This window comes from Hylobates moloch, unplaced genomic scaffold, assembly GCF_009828535.3.
Source record: "Hylobates moloch isolate HMO894 unplaced genomic scaffold, HMol_V3 SCAFFOLD_2, whole genome shotgun sequence".
NCBI lineage: Eukaryota > Metazoa > Chordata > Mammalia > Primates > Hylobatidae > Hylobates > Hylobates moloch.
The window spans coordinates 13,530,769-13,547,186 of NW_026652277.1; the positions used below are offsets into that span (position 1 = coordinate 13,530,769).

The 16,418-nt window shown below is 43.9% G+C and overlaps 1 protein-coding gene across 2 annotated transcripts in view; it reads right to left on the reverse strand.

The window, feature by feature from the left end:
* Positions 1 to 1,794: 1,794 nt before the first annotated feature.
* MCM10 (minichromosome maintenance 10 replication initiation factor) overlaps positions 1,795 to 16,418 on the reverse strand; it is a 49,013-nt gene continuing 34,389 nt past the window's right edge. For both annotated transcript variants that reach the window (XM_032159954.2, XM_032159865.2), the window contains exons 15-20: positions 15,257 to 15,401; positions 14,214 to 14,332; positions 11,329 to 11,442; positions 8,709 to 8,854; positions 3,807 to 3,849; positions 1,795 to 3,713 (exon numbers count right to left, since the gene is read on the reverse strand). In XM_032159954.2, coding sequence (XP_032015845.1) covers positions 3,630 to 3,713; positions 3,807 to 3,849; positions 8,709 to 8,854; positions 11,329 to 11,442; positions 14,214 to 14,332; positions 15,257 to 15,401 — 651 coding nt within the window. In that variant the 3' untranslated portion in view covers positions 1,795 to 3,629. The remainder of the gene's footprint in view (positions 3,714 to 3,806; positions 3,850 to 8,708; positions 8,855 to 11,328; positions 11,443 to 14,213; positions 14,333 to 15,256; positions 15,402 to 16,418) is intronic.

Sequence of the window (16,418 nt, forward strand, 5' to 3'; positions counted from 1 at the left end):
ATAAACCATGGATCCATGCAACATGAATTGCCAAATATTATGCCCAGTGAAAGAAGCCGAAGTGTGTCCTGTATGACTCAGTGTATGTGAAACTCTAGGAAAGACAAATCTACACGATAGTGACAGAAAATAGATAAGTGATGGGTTGGGGCTGGGGCTGGGAAGAGGCACAGGCCTTTTGGGATGATGGCAATGTCTTGTATCTTGCTTGTGGTGCAGCTATGCAGATGTATACATTTGTCTGAATGTAGCCAATTGTACACCTAAGATATGTGCCTTTTACTGTATGAAATTTATACTTTAACACAGTTGATTTAAAAAATATCACTATAAACGTGCCTGTAATCCCAGCTACTAGGGGGGATGAGGCAGGAGGATTGCTTGAACCTGGGAGGCGGATGTTGCAGTGAACCGAGATCACACCACTGCACTCCAGCCTGGGCAAGAGGGACACTCCAAAAAAACCAAAAACCTACTATAGAAGTCTTGGTCAAGCAACGTTCCCACAGACTTGGTTCCAGTTCTGTTTCAGATCTTATTTCCAAATTACTTAACCAACTTACAGGTGTGCATCACCATGCCCTGCTAATTTTTGTATGTTTAGTAGAGACGGGGTTTCACCACGTTGGCCAGGCTGGTCTCCAACTCCTGACCTCAGGTGATCCACCGGCCTCAGCCTCCCAAAGTGCTGGGATTACAGGCATGAGCCACCGCGCCCAGCCAGATTTCACCCATCATTCTTGAAAGCTGTATTATTTCCAAATCTCTAGCCATGGATCAGAGAAGTCTATTTTGCACCTAATGGGTTGCTACTAGAGATATACTTACGCAAACAGATTTGTGCTCCAGATTTTCTAAAATGTCATTAGGTATGATTTCACCTGCTACAAACATCAAGCTTTACTTCTGACTTTATCAGCTTCTACACAGAAACCCAATCCATGCAATCTCTTCCTGTCAACTTTGTTATCCATCAGTCCGCCCGAAGCTTTGAATGTTGAAGTTCCCTTTGGGGAAAATTCCACACTTATTATTCAGAAGTTCCTCATTTGCTATTCAGGATGGTTGGTATCTAAAATACTTCAGATTTCCTTTTGGTGTTTGGAAAGGGAAAATTTATTTTAACAAAACTCGAGACAAAGATGGTTTTCTTTAGAAAGCCATTTATTTCCTCTAAACAGAAAAAGGCACAGTAAAAAGAAAAACAAAATCTATTGTGAAGATTATAAAATTTAGATCAACCAGGTTCTCCTCGAAGGACACGGTTGTTGTTTGCTAGTTCAGATCACTGTGTACTTACCTGTGCCGGTGGCCTGTGATTACACATTTAATCCCTACGTTACCAATGACAGGTTAAGAAAAATAAAATACGTATGTTGGATTTGCATGAAAGCATTTCATAAAGGTTGATAAGGAAGGCAGGATTAGGCTGGGCACAGTGGCTCATGCCTGTAATCCCAGTGCTTTGGGAGGCTGAGGCAGGTGGATCATTTGAGGCCAGGAGTTTGAGACCAGCCTCAGCAACATGGTGAAACTCCTTCTCTATTAAAAATACAAAAATTAGCCAGGCACGGTGGCGCACGCCTGTAGTCCCGGCTACTTGGGAGGCTGAAGTGGGAGGATTGCTTGAGCCCGCGAGGTGGAGGTTGCAGTGAGCCCAGATTGCGCCACTGCACTCTAGCCTGGGTGACAGAGCAAGACTCTGTCTCAAAAAAATAAGTAAAATAAAATAACAAGTTTCCCTACCCCACCCCTACCGACTGCTTCTCATCCTCAAATATGCTAAGAAAGCACATGCACAGACCACCTCAAAGCAAAGTCCCCCAAGATTGAGCAAAACTAAGAAGTGACAATTATGTTTTAAATTTATTTTAAAAGTTAAAATCAAATTGTAAAAAGGCATCCAGATGCAGCTCGCCCTCAGCCTTTATAAGCATATTATACAACTTATATAACAATATACAAGTCAATACGGACTGCAATGATACCCTCTGTTCAAACAAGAACATTGTTTTTCCCATAAGAAAGGGATTGCTCAGACACCAACCTGGTGTTCAAGTTCGGTTGTGACCTATTTCATACACATAGCTGTTTTAAGTTAATGAGATAAATAAATCTACCCTAAATGAGCCATTAAAAACATCAGTTTCAAGTGCTTTCTGGTTCTTATTAATAAATACTTTATTCCTTTCTTTAGAAAAAATTGAAAAGCAACCTTCTATAAAGTAGAAGTATACTCCTAAAAGAATAGTTATTAGGATATAACCTTAGGAGGAACACAAGTTAGATACAGTACCTTCCACCCAATCAGAGCAGAGTTTTATGAAATCTAAGATATGTAAATTTTATTTCTAGCTTTTGAAAACCTAAATCAACCATCTCCCACAACAACCTCCCAAAAGTGTAATGTCCCTAACATAATAACATCTTAGGGGAAACCTAAATTACTTTTAGCTAGAGCTCAAGCTTCAATACAATAATTCAACCAATTTACCCAATCTTTAGCTGGTATCAACATTCACTTAGGTCAAATGATATTTGGAAACCCAGGTTGCCCAGACAGAAGAATCTCCTGAATGAAACCTTTGCTGTGGTAATTTGCATAGGGGTTGACCTCTCATTCTTTTTTTTTTGGAAACAGAGGTGGGTGGATTGCTAGTGCTCAGGAGTTTGAGACCAGCCTGAGCAACATGGCAAAACTCCATCTCTACAAAAAATACAAAAATTCGTTGGGCTTGGTCATGCATGCCTGTAGTCCTAGCTATTTGGGAGACTGAGGTGGGAGGATCGCTTGAGCCCAGGGGAGCCGAGGCTGCAGTGTGTCGCAATCGCACTACTGCGCTCCAGCCGGGGTGACAAAGCGAGACCCTGTCGTAAAAAATAAAAAAAATTTACAAAAATAAAATGAGATTTTACCTATTTCTATCACAGGGCTCCACAATAATGTAAGAGCAGACAGCCTTCTTTCTCTCTATATAAGCTGAAATGCAAAGTGGTTCAGTGGCTTGATCAATTTCAAAGAGTAAAACAGAGATAACAGAATTGAATGAAGAAATCTGGCTTGACTATATTAAAGGGAGTGATCATCATTATCTAGATGGGAAAAAGTTTTATTATTTGTAGAAATCCAGTGCTAAAAATACATTTCAGGATCACTCAGTCCAATCTTCCTGATTTTACAGATGAGAAAACTGAAGCCCAGAAGTTAAGCAACTTACCTGGAGTAAGAATTAAGCTAAATTAATTCTTTTGCCTCTGGGTGTTTGTATAAACACTAGAATTTTGTTATGATAAAGAAGTGAACACTCTATAACCAAAAGATACAGAAACATAGCTCTCTGTTTACCTTCCAATTTTTGGGCAAAAACTTCAATGAATGAAGTAATGCAATCATCCACACTGAGCTGAGAAAAGACAATGATAACTTGGTTTTCCACTTAAATGTCAATGTTAAATGTGGTATCAAACCAACCCAGTGGCAGAAAGTAAGCAGGCAAAGCTTATGGGCTTAACAAGCATTTGTTTTTGACGGCGTCAATCAGGAATCAATGGACAATACACAGCCAATCCTTTGCTTTCCAGAGTCACAGGAGGCCAGGAAGCCTGTGGGAAAATGTCTGAAGTTCGGGTTATTTAAGGCTGTTCAGAAATTTACCATGTTCTTCTCCTCTTGGTAACAGAGTTTCTCCTCCTATCTTTGGACCAGTCTTTTCCTAGAAAAATGAAAATATTTTAATAGGAGATGGTTCAACATTACTGGCACGGGTCACTAAAAGGAGTCAAAAATTAGTACGCAAATGGCATACCTTTAGCATTCCATCCCGTTCCCATTTGTAGAGGCCACAGTTACTGAAATAGAACAGATGGATTTACTCAGCAGGGTGGTGTAGGCCCACTCATGTAAAGACGACCGTGCTCACTTCCCCTGGGGAAAGTAGGCCCCCATTCAAGGAGAAGCTGTTCAAAGTGACATTCGTATTGTATGCCAAATCTGAGGTTATGCTTGAATGTGACAAAAATAAACCTGCAATGACTTGGGAAGTGGTCTGTAGGTCCTTACAAAGCTAGAGGCTTCAGAGATGGAGCTTCAAATGATGGCACCACAGGGATCCACGCGCTGCAGGTAATGAATGCACCCTTGGTTTTTACAACTGATGGTGGTTGGGATGAGACTCAGATTTAAGGAGCTGGCCCTCTGGTGCAAGACAATCTATGTTTGGCCCCTTTCTCCTCTTTTTTTTGGAGCAAAAAGGTTGAGCTAAGAAAGGAATAATCTTCTTTCTAGTCTGGATCATCCTTCTCCCTTTCTCTTTATAACCCAAAAGCCTTTACTCACTTTCTTTTCCTTTTTTTTTTTTTTTTTTCTAGAGAGATGGGATTTTGCCATGCTGCCCACGCTGGCCTCAAACTCCTGGGCACAAATGATCTGCCCACCTCAGCCTCCCAAAGTGCTGGGATTACAGGCGTGAGCCACTGCGCCCAGCCTCTTTACTCTCTTTTTATTCAAAGGGCCCAGGGACTCTTGTTTTGTTCTTATTTTTTTAGAGACAGGGTTCACTCTGTGGCCCAGGCTGGAGTGCAGTAGTGCGATCACAGCTCACTGCAGCAGCCTTGATCTTCAGGGATCAAGTGATCCTCCTGCCTCAGCCTCTTGAGTAGCTGGGACCAAAGGTGTACACCACCATGCCCAGCTCATTTTTAAATTTCTGTAGAGATGGGGAGTCTCACTATGTTGCCCACGCTGGTCTTGAACTCCTGGGCTCAAGTGTTCCATCTGCCTCAGCCTCCCAAAGTGCTGGGATTACAAGCATGAATCACCAAGTCCAGCTCTTCTTGCTCTCGTTTTTAAAATGGTGGGTGACTTCCACCCTGAGAAGGGATGTGAACACTATGGTGAAAACTTATTTCCTACAAAGTTTAATCTGGGAAAAAGAGAGAGAAAGAGAGAAGACATATAATAAAACCAAAGAAGTATGTCTGCCAGCTCCCTTGGATTTTAGAGGGTTGGGGTGGGGTGGGGATGCTCTGCCTGTCTCCCCTTCCCCTTACCTAGCTTAGAGTCTATTCATATTGGTCTGTTCTCATGCTGCTAATAAAGACATACCCAAGACTGGGTAATTTATAAAGGAAAGAAGTAGAATGGACTCAGTTCCACATGGCTGGGGAGGCCTCACAATCATGGTAGAAGACGAAGGAAGAGCAAAGGCATGTCTTACATGGCAGCAGGCAAGACAGCATGTGCAGGGGAACTCTCCTTTATAAAACCATCAGATCTCATGAGACTTATCTGTTATCATGAGAACAGCCTGGGAAAGACCTGCCCCATGATTCAATTACCTCCCACTGAGTCCCTCTCACAACTTGTGGGAATTATGGGAGCTACCATTCAAGATGAGATTTGGGTGGGGACACAGCCAAACCGTATCACAATTCCTGCCCTGAAAGGTGGCACGCCAGTGGCCTTAGCCCTTACAGCCTCCCAACCATCACCTTCCACCTCTACAGACTGGTTCAGTATCAATGGAGAGAACTCTGGTAGCCTATATGTAGATCAATGATAAAACTGTGAAAAAAAAAAAAATCACTATTCTAGTCAGGAGTCAGCCAACTACAACCCCAATCCAGCACATCACCAGTTTGAACGCAGCTGTGCCCAGTTGCCTGTGTATTATCTATGGTTGCTTTCAGGCTGCACCAGCAGAGCTGTGACGGATCATCTGGCCCACAAAGCCTGTATATTCACCACTGACATTTTATAGGCAATGTGTGCTGACTTCTGTTCTAGATCAAGAACTAGCCAAGCATGGTGGCTCAGGCCTGTAATCCCAGCACTTTGGGCAGCTGAGCCCACTTGAGCCCAGGAGTTCGAAACCAGCCTGGACAACATAGTGAGACCCTGTCTCTGTAAAAAAGTAAATTAAAAAAATTAGCTGGGTGTAGTGGTGCACACCTGTAGTCCCAGCTACTCAGGAGGCAGAAGCAGGAGGATCGCTTGAGCCCATGAGTTCAAGGCTGCAATGGGCTATGATCATGGCACTGCACTCCAGCCTGGATGACAGAGTGAGACCCTATCTCAGAAAAAGAAGGAAAAAAAAAAGCAACTGACAAGTCCAGAAAAAGCATGGTTCTTAACATCACAGTGCCATCTGGAGGCTGAAAGGCATTGTGCCCTTCCATTTGTGCCCTGTACTTAATGAACAGAATTTTTTTAAAATTTTTCTAATGTTTTCCGTAAGCTCTTGCTATAATGACATTTTTAGTCATCTATTTTGGAAAGAAGTCAAGTATCAATATATAAATAACTACTTAAAAATTATAATCTAGATTGTGAAAAATTGGCAAGCCAGCTCCTGGTAAAGTGATGAACTGGCCCGGGTTCCTGGCTCCCTCCCTCGGATCTCTGGATCGACCCTGGAGAATCTGAAGTGAGAGTGAAGTATGAATTCCAGGAAGTAAACAACAAATGAAAATAAGCAAGCACACAAAAAGGCAGTGATACTATCCCAGTGAGAGCTCTTGACAAGAATAAGAACTCATTGAGGTGAAAGCACTGAGGGGCTGAGGCCAGGGGACATGTGTGGGGAGGGTGTAGGGTGCACGCAGGTGAAATGTGATGGGTGCTGCCTTGGGTACTGTCATCAGTTAGGAACAGCAGACCCGATGAACATAGCGGGCACAGACGCATCCTACAAACACAGAGCGGAGTGAGAAACAAAATCAAATGACACATCTAATTCTGTACCACCTATGTGAAATAAAAATGGCTGCATAGCAAGCAGTACACATTCACAAGAAAATTAACAAGAGGATCACAGCAACCATTGGAGAATGGCTGAGGATGGTGTGAAGGGATGGGATGGAGGGAGAATGGGTAAGAAGAGCACGTGAATGAGTCGGGGAGGGCACTGGATGGACCTGCGATGGCAGCATGCTGCACCAGGGAGGGTTCCTTAACCCAGCTCCAGAGGTGCCATCGTCGTATTCTACGTGAATGATGTTCCTTGACTGTCAAACACGGCAGCTCTGCCTCCGTATCTGACGTTGCCCCCAAAAGTAAAAAGAGAAACAAAAGACCCTTACAACACACACAGTTAGCCCACCACACCTGTGGGTTCAACCATCCCATCTGCGGGTCCAAAGTATTCGAAAAAACACTCATCATCAGATATCTTATACCAGTAAGAATGGCTATTATTAAAAAGGCAAAAAATAACCAGATGCTGGCGTGGATGTGGTGAAAAGGGAATGCTCACACTGGTGGGAATGCAAATTAGCACAACCTTGTATAGAAAACATATGAAGATTTCTCTAAGAACTAAAAATAAAACTACCATTCAATCCAGCCATCCCACACTGGGTATCTACCTAAAGAACAAGATATCGGTATACTGATTTCTGCGCATGTATGTTTATCGCAGCACTAGTCACAATAGCAAAGACATGGAATCAACCTAAATGCCCATCAAGAGATGACTGGATAAAGAAAAGGTGGTACATAAACGCAAGGGAATACTGCTCAGCCGTAACAAAGAATGAAGTCATGTCTTTTACAGCAATGTGGATGGAACTGGAGGCCATTATCCTAAGTGAAAACACTCAAAAACAGAAAGTCAAATACTGCACATACCCATTTATAAATGGAAGCTAATGTGTATGCAAGGACACAGAAGGTAGAATAATAGACACTGAGGGGTGGGAGGGGGAGAGGGAGGAGAAATTACTTAATGGGTGCAATGTACATTCAAAAGCCTGGACTTTACATTCAAAATCCAGGTACAATTGGCCGTGTCCTTAAATTTTACCACAAAAAAAAAAAATATATATAATACACACATATATATATTACATATATTATATAAACACCACAACACACACACACAGGATTTAATAAAATAAAAAAAAAGACAAAAAAAACAAAAACCACACCTCATTTGTACAAACAAATTGAACAGAGAAGAGGAAAACACCCACCAGGGCCTTTGGGGGGGACATACCTAATGTTAAATGACAAGTTAATGGGTGCAGCACACAAATATGGCACATGTATACATATGTAACTAACCTGCACGTTGTGCCCATGTACCCTAAAACTTAAAGTATAATAAAAAAAAAGGAAAGAAAAAAATAATACAACAACTATTTGCAGCATTTACATTGTATTAGGTATTCTAAGTGATCTAGAGATGATTTAAAGTATATGGAAGGATGTGTGCACGTTATATGCAAATATGACACTATATCAGAGACTTGAGCATCCACAGATATTGGTATCCCGTGGGGAAGAGTGCTGTCCTGGGACAAATGCCCCTTGGATACTGAAGAATAGCAGTCCTCACAAGCTAAAGACATTTAAAATGATCAAATAACTGTGGAGTAGAGAGAGGAAAAAAATATTATGTGCATCCTAGCCCCCAACAAACACACGTGTTCACCACCCCACCCTATGATTCTTCACTTATTTATTCAACAAACACTTCTGAGGACCCCCTATGGGCCAGGCACTATATTAGGTGTTGGGGACAGCAGTGAAAGGGTAGGGTCCCTTCCTTCCAGGGATTTCAGTTAACAGCTCGAGTCCTAAGGGTAGCCTGCAGCTATAAGAAGGCATGAAATGATCATCCAACGTTCCAAGGGAACAGAATCACAGACTCTGGAAAAAGAGATGAAAATCCCCACGTGGGACAAAGAGCTCCAGGTGATTCTCATACCTGCAGTGCTTGTTCGGGAGTCTGTCCAAGGAGATGCTTCTGTTTCCACAGGGACATTTGAAAAACCTCTTCACGCCATCGTGCCAGTGGTATTCGTGCTGCTCACTGACGCAGGTCTCCAGCAGCTTGAAGTGGGTGTAGGCACACTGCACAGAGCAACAAAAAACCCACACCTCCGTTGAAGAGCCTTTGAGGACAAATGCTCAGCTGCAGTCAGGGCAATCTGCTCCACGACCAGCTGGTCTCTCATCACCACCTTAGCCCTTGGTAGGGGACTGGGCCACCTTCGCCTCTTGCTACAGTGACCCGTGTGATTGCCCGACTCCCTCACACTGATACCACCGTTTCTCACATTTGGCCCAATTTCTGATCCAGCATAAAGTACACAATAACTTTGTTATTGTGTAACATGTTCCATGATGACAATAGCAAGGGCAGGAGAGGAAACATACTGTAAACCCCTAAATAGCTTCGGTTAGTCTGTGCTAGAGCCATTATGGCCCCTTGCTTATATAGGATGCTGAGGCTTGGGATCTATTTAGAAAGACTGATCAGCAGCTCTTTCATTCTCTTCTATGATCTATAAAAAAGATATAGGCTTATTCTTACTCCCTATTAGCAGCAAAGCCAAGAAAGAGGGATTAAGGAATTCACTTTAAATTTCCATCCTCAGAAGGACCAAAGAGAATGAGAAGGGGGAGGGTGAACAGCAAAACATGTGCAGGAGACAGCAATGTAACTTCTGGGAATTACACTGAGTTTGATCAATAACTCGGGACTTGGACAACCTCAGAAAGTGCACAGCAGAGTGGTGAGCCCAAGGCTGGCATGACAATGGCCCCCCAAAAACGTGCACACCCTACTGTGGCTGTGTGGAGGAAGTGAGGAAAGGCAAGAATGCTGTGACTCAGAAGCTGGGCAAGGAGATGATTCTCCCCTACAGCAGCCCCGTCTGCAGGAAACCCGGCCCTGGCTACACCCTGATTTTAGCCCAGCAAGACCCACACAGACTTCTGATCTACATAAGAGATAATACATGTACACTGTGAGGCCAGGCATGGTGGCTCATGCCTGTAATCCCAGCGCTTTGGGAGGCCGAGGCAGGCAGATCATCTGAGGTCAGGAGTTCCAGACCAGCATGTCCAACAGAGTGAAACCTCATCTCCACTAAAAATACAAAAATTCGCTGGGCAGTTTGGTGCATGTCTGTAATACCAGCTACTCAGGAGGCTGAGACATGAGAATCGCTTGAACCAGGGAGGCAAGGTTGCAGTGAGCCGAGATTATGCCGCTGCACTCCAACTTGGGCGAGCGAGTGAGACTCTGTCTCCAAAACTAAATAAATAAATAATAAAATAACAATAAATGTGCACTGTGTTAGGCCACCTCATTTGTGATCGTTTGTTATGGCGGCAACAGGAGACAAACCCACCAAGTCCGCCTGCAGGTCCACTGCTGTGTCAGAGTAAGAGCTGTCATCTGGGGTGAAATGCAAGGGTGGCTTTGTGTTTCCTGTCTTCCAAAAATTACGTTTAAAAGAATCATCTTTACTTATGCTCCAAGACAGAAACTTTCTCAAGGAAGCCTACTTTTGGTGGCAGCTGATTCGGAACTGACCCCCAAATACATAGGAGAGCTAAAGTGTTAAAAGGAATAAGACAGAGAAAAGTGCACTTGGTAAGCTACACCACTTCCATCTCTTTTGCAGGTTTATTAAGTAGGCTGATTTGCCACAGAGGGATCATGGGAACAAATGGTAATGGAAGGAACAGTGTTCAGCAAGAGGTTTCTTCTTTCTTGTCTTTTTTCTTTTTGAGATAGGATCTCGCTCCATTGCCCAGGCTAGGGTGCAGTGGCGTGATCATAGCTCACTGCAGCTTTGGATTCCTGGGCTTCAGTGATCCTCCCGCCTCAGCCTCCCAAGTAGCTGGAGCCACAGGTGTGCACCACCACACCCGGCTAATTTTTTATGTTTTGTTGAGATGGGGTCTCATGATGTTGCCCAGGTTGGTCTCAAATTCCTGGCCTTAAGTGATCTTCCTGCTTTGGGATTCCAGGCGTGAGCCATTGCACCCAGCCCTTTCTTCCCACGTTTAATCAATGTTGAGAATAGAGGACTTAGATTTTTCTAACAGATTTATGATAAAAATCCTGCAAACACAGATGATGATATAATCCATACTCTGGCTTGAGACTCAACAGAGCAGGTTGAGCCAGGAATAGGGAAGCAGTGGTGGATCATAACATGAGAAGCCAAGGGGTTCAACCACGGTCCCAAGGCCTGAGAACACTGAGCAAGGATACACCAGAACCTGAGAAAGAGTGGTCAGAGCCACGCAGACCCAGTGGTCCAGGGGAAGAGATGTTAGGGCCCATCCAAACTGGGGGCTGTGGTCAAATGAGAGAAGAATCCCCTTGACAAACACTCCATCAGCAGAGCACAGCAGCCAGTTCAGGCAGGAAGCCAGGTCCTGGGCTACCTGCGCCCTTTGCTTTCCAGCCTAATTAACTGACACATCACGAGATAGGGCCCCAGATCCCACAGGTTCTCCACATGCTGTCGAGTCACAAAAGCACCACACAGGGCCCATGGGTTGCTGCAGCCCCCGCCTTCACCCACCGTCTTGCATGTCACGACACGGCACTTCACTTCTCTGATGCTTCTCATTTTTTCTTCCATTTGTTCTTTTTTCACCAGTGGCTCAAAGTAGCGCTCCTGCATCTCAGCCTCGGCCTGGAATGACAGGGCATAATGGAAGACCTGGTACTAAATCCAGTATGCACTCAGGCAGCGCAGTAAGAGTGACTTGATGATTATTCAAATGACTCAGCAGATAATAATCAAAACAGAACAGAAAGAAAGAGGCAGGCTAAGTTTGAGAGGGCCCTGGATAGCACCTCATGAGCTGCAAAGCAAAAGATGATGATGCATAGAAATGAGCTCTTAATATGCAAAAACAAAGGGACATGAGAGCATTTGGTGATTTTTATTTTTATTTTATTTTTGAGATGGAGACTCGCTGTCACCCAGGCTAGAGTGCAGTGGTGCAATCTCTACCTTACTGCAACCTCCGCCTCCTGGGTTCAAGCAATTCTCCTGCACCAGCCTCCTGAGTAGTGGGGACTACAGGTTCCTGCCACGATGCCCAGCTAAATTTTTGGATTTTCAGTAGAGATGGGGTTTCACCCTGTTGGCTAGGCTGGTCTCAAACTCCTGACCTCAGGTGATCCGCCTGCCTTGGCCTCCCAAAGTGCTAGGATTACAGGCATGAGTCATCGCGCCTGGCCCATTTGGTGATTTTTAAAGCACCAAATACAAATAAACACTCCTAACATGACAGTATCAGTATGTCAAGTGTGTGCCTGAAGGCAGTTATTTCTACTGTTCTAATACAGACTCCACATACACAAGGTATTCCAGGCCCCCACTGATGAGTTTCCTGGGTGCACGGAACATCAGGGAACAGCCCTGAGGGCAGAGATGCTTGTGGCAGAATGTGGGTGCAGCGATGGGGTTAGTGCTGCCCCACAGACAGGAGGGCCCGGGGCCTCGGGTGCCACAGAGGCGAGGAGCTCAACTCTGTAGGCTGCAGAGTCAGCTCTGGCATCTCTCCTGAGTTTCAAGTCCAGTGAAAAGATATGATGCAGAACTGTCTCGTTAATTATTTGTTAATCAAAGGAAGAGCAGATCATTCGGAGTAGTGATACTGAATGGGGATATTTTGAAAACTGGTGGCAGCACTTTCTTTTTCATTGCAATGATTGCTACCTCTGCGGCTGGCGGGGACCAGGGGTGCTGCACTGTCTGCAATGCATGCGACAGTCACTAGCACAACCAAGGATTGCTTCTCATCCTGCCTGGCTTCTGTGTGCTCTATGAGACATCTGTGTGGATGGGGAACCTGATTAAAACCCTAGAATCTAACTGCTTTCTACACAACCCTACAACATTTGTGCATGGTTTTAACCTATGTTGACTATTCCAAGAGTAAAACTAGACTCCTGTGTATACTGAGGGACAATGGTACTTTGGCTTCTAAGGATTATTTACTTAAACACACACACACACACACACACACACACACACACACACACACAATCCAGCCTGGGCAACATTGATAAACCCTATCTCTAAAAAAAAAAATTAATTAAAAAAAAATTAGCGAGTCATGGTGATGCACCTGTAGTCCCAGCTACTTGGGAGGCTGAGGTGGGAACATCACTTGAGCCCAGAAGTTCGAGGCTGCAGTGAGCCCTGATGGTGCCACTGCACTCCAGCCTGGGGGACAGAAAAAGACCTTGTCTCAGAAAAAACAAAACCTCCCCAACCGCCCCCCCAAAAAGTACATTATCTAGTCCTAGCTACTCAGGAGGCTGAGGTATGAGAATTGCTTGAGCCCAGGAGTTGAAGACCAGCTTGGGGAACATATGGAAACCCTGTCTGAACACCCCTCCAACCCCTGACAAAAGCCCTACATTCTCAAAGCAATAGGTCCATGCTATTTACCAAGACACAAACCTATGTGAGCCTCCATTTCTGGCTCATTTACACTGATAGGTCCAAGCCTCTGATGACTTTATTACTTCTCCTAAGCTAGTTCTGCCTCTGCATTTATGAATCCATAATGAAATCTGTATCTTTATCACAAATATTTTCATTTTTTCTTATTTGCATTAGGATATTTATTGATTTTTTTGAAATGACTAGTATAGGTAATTCATATTATCTATGAATTTTATTTCAAGATAAAGAAGCAAAACAAAATACTTGTTATTAAAAAGGGTCCTTGGGTGTGATGGGGTTAACTACTGATTTAGAGCATTTGAAATGCCAATATAAAAATACTGGAATGGGAAAACTCTTTTTGCATATTGCAAGGCAGAAAAGAGCAACAGTGTAGAGCCATTTAAACATAATTTCACAGCCATAACAAAATGCAAACATTTTTATAATATTGATATCTATTTAAGTCATGTTAAATCAAATGATATTCTTCAGTAAAGAGACAAGGACAAAGCTAAAATCTATTAGAAATTCTCCTGTTCTTCAAAGCAAACTCAAACAAACTGACATGTACCTACTTCTAGATTTATGTAAAAAACAGATTCTTGGCTGGGTACGGGCACGGTGGCTCACGCCTGTAATCCCAGCACTTTGGGAGGCCAAGGCGGGAGGATTACTTGAGGTCAGGAGTTAGAGATCAGCCGGGCCAACATGGTGAAACTCTGTCTGTACTAAAAACACAAAAATTTGCTTGGTGTGGTGGCAGGCGCCTGTAATCCCAGCTACTTGGGAGGCTGAGGCAGGAGAATCGCTTGAACCTGGGAGGCGGAGCTTGCAGTGAGCCGAGATTGCGCCACTGCACTCCAGCCTGGGTGACAGACTGAGACTCTGTCTCAGAAAAACAAAATAAAACAAACAACAGATTCTTGGTCCTACAGCTAGCACCTTGGCTTTGAAGGACATCAGACATCAACACCATCCTTGAGCTTTTGGGCTCTTACCTCTTTCAGGATGCCTGTGTGTTTTGATTTTGCTTTTAGGATTTTCTGAAATTCCTCAGATTCCAGGTAGGCAAGTTGTTCTCTCCTTTTTTTCCTGGCAGGCTCCAATTCATCCTCAGCTAGGGCACAAGGAACAAACAGCAGCAGTGACCAAGAAATTTCAGAAAGCCAGTGCGCCTCATCAACTCCACTCCCTCCCACTCCCTCCTCCTCTGCCTACCAGCCCTTCAAACTTGACCTACCCCAGCTGGTCCCAGCAGGGAAAAGCTCTCAGAGGTGAGCCAAGAAGCTGAGCCTAGAATGTGGGGTGGTGGCAGATTTTACCACTAAATAGAATCTCTTTTTCACCTTCAAATAGGCAGCTGACGATAATAACAGATAACAACAATGTTAAATAATGTTGACAATTATGTTAAAATGATATTGCCAACTTCAGAGTTTTAAAAATAAAGATACGGCAATTTAAAACAAAGGAATTCTAGTTCTGTCAAAGTAAATCTTTATGCTAATATATATATGTACAAAGATCCAATGAGCAATCCTATTCCCAAGTATTCAAATTGTGCCCAATTTCATTCCAATTTAATGTGATTATAAAAAAATCAGTTCCAGCTCACGTCTGTAATCCCAGCACTTTGGGAGGCCAAGGCGGGCAGATCACGAGGTCAAGAGATCGAGATCATCCTGGCCAACATGGTGAAACCCCATCTATACTAAAAATGCAAAAAATTTAGCTGGGTGCGGTGGCGCGCGCTTGTAGTCCCACTTACTCATGAGGCTGAGGCAGGAGGATCGCTTGAACCCAGGAGGCAGAGGCTGCAGTGAGCCAAGACTGCGCCACTGCACTCCAGCCTGGCAACAGAGCAAGACTCCATCAAAAAAAAAAAAAAAAATCAGTTCCACCTGTAGAAATTCTATATAGGTATTCAATATAGGAGGAAATGGAAGTAATTGCTTGATATCTGGGTGCTGGTTTGGGTTTAGAACATATTTCCCTTAGAAACAGTTTCTCTTTCCCACTGTTAACTGTGAAACTGCAGTACCTTGAGAAGAAAACATGGTGTTTTTTTCTACACGTTCCTTCACCTCCAGGATGTCCTGAGGGTCCTTTTGCTTCTTCTTAATGCTGTTTGGGTTTGTTTTTGTAAGAACCTGGCCTTTTGCCCTTAATTTGGTGATAGCAGCTAACTAGAAAAAAGGGAATGAGAGGGAGGTAAAGATCTAAAAGATGACAGAGGCACTTATAGACCTGGATCCCTTTTTTATTATTAACCAGTGAATTCTAGCTGTTCTCTGACAGAAACTGGCAGAACATATCTTAATTTTACTTAGTGTTATTAACACAATTACTAGAATATAATAGCATGGGAGACAGGTCTATGTGTTGACCAATAAAATCTTAGTTTATTTAAATATAACAAGTTTGACATCAGCAAGACTGCAGGCTTCCAGATCCATAAAGGAGCCACATTACCATTTTGGAAGTTTTAGAATCAGAGAGAATTAAGATACAGTTCCATCCAGCTCTGCCATGGACTAGCTTGTAACCCAAGGAAAATTACTTAATTTTTCATTTATAAAACGGAAATGGGGCTTGGCATGGTGGCTGTTTGTAAACCCAGCCCTTTGGGAGGCCGAAGCAGGCGGATTTCTTGAGCTTGGGAGTTTAAAACCAGCCTGAGCAACATAGCGAGACTTCATCTCTACAAGAAATACAAAAATTGGCTGGGCGCGGTGGCTCATGCCTGTAATCCCAGCACTTTGGGAGGCTAAGGCGGGCGGATCACAAGGTCAGGAGATCGAGACCATCCTGGCTAACATGGTGAAACCCCATCTCTACTAAAAAATACAAAAAAATTAGCTGGGCGTGGTGGCGGGTGCCTGTAGTCCCAGCTACTCGGGAGGCTGAGGCAGGAGAATGGCGTGAACCCAGGAGGCAGAGCTTGCCGTGGGCCCAGATCGTGCCACTACACTCCAGCCTGGGCGACAAAGCCAGACTCTGTCTCAAAAAAAAAAAAAAAAAGCAAAAAATTAGCTGGGCATGGTAGTGCATGCCTGTAGTCCCAGCTACTTAGGGGACTGAGGTGGGAGGATCACCTGAGCCCAGGGAGGTGGAGGTTTCAGTAAGCTGTGATTGCACCACTGTACACCAGCCTGGGAGACAGAGTGAGACCCTGTCTCAAAACAAACACACAAAAAAAGAGA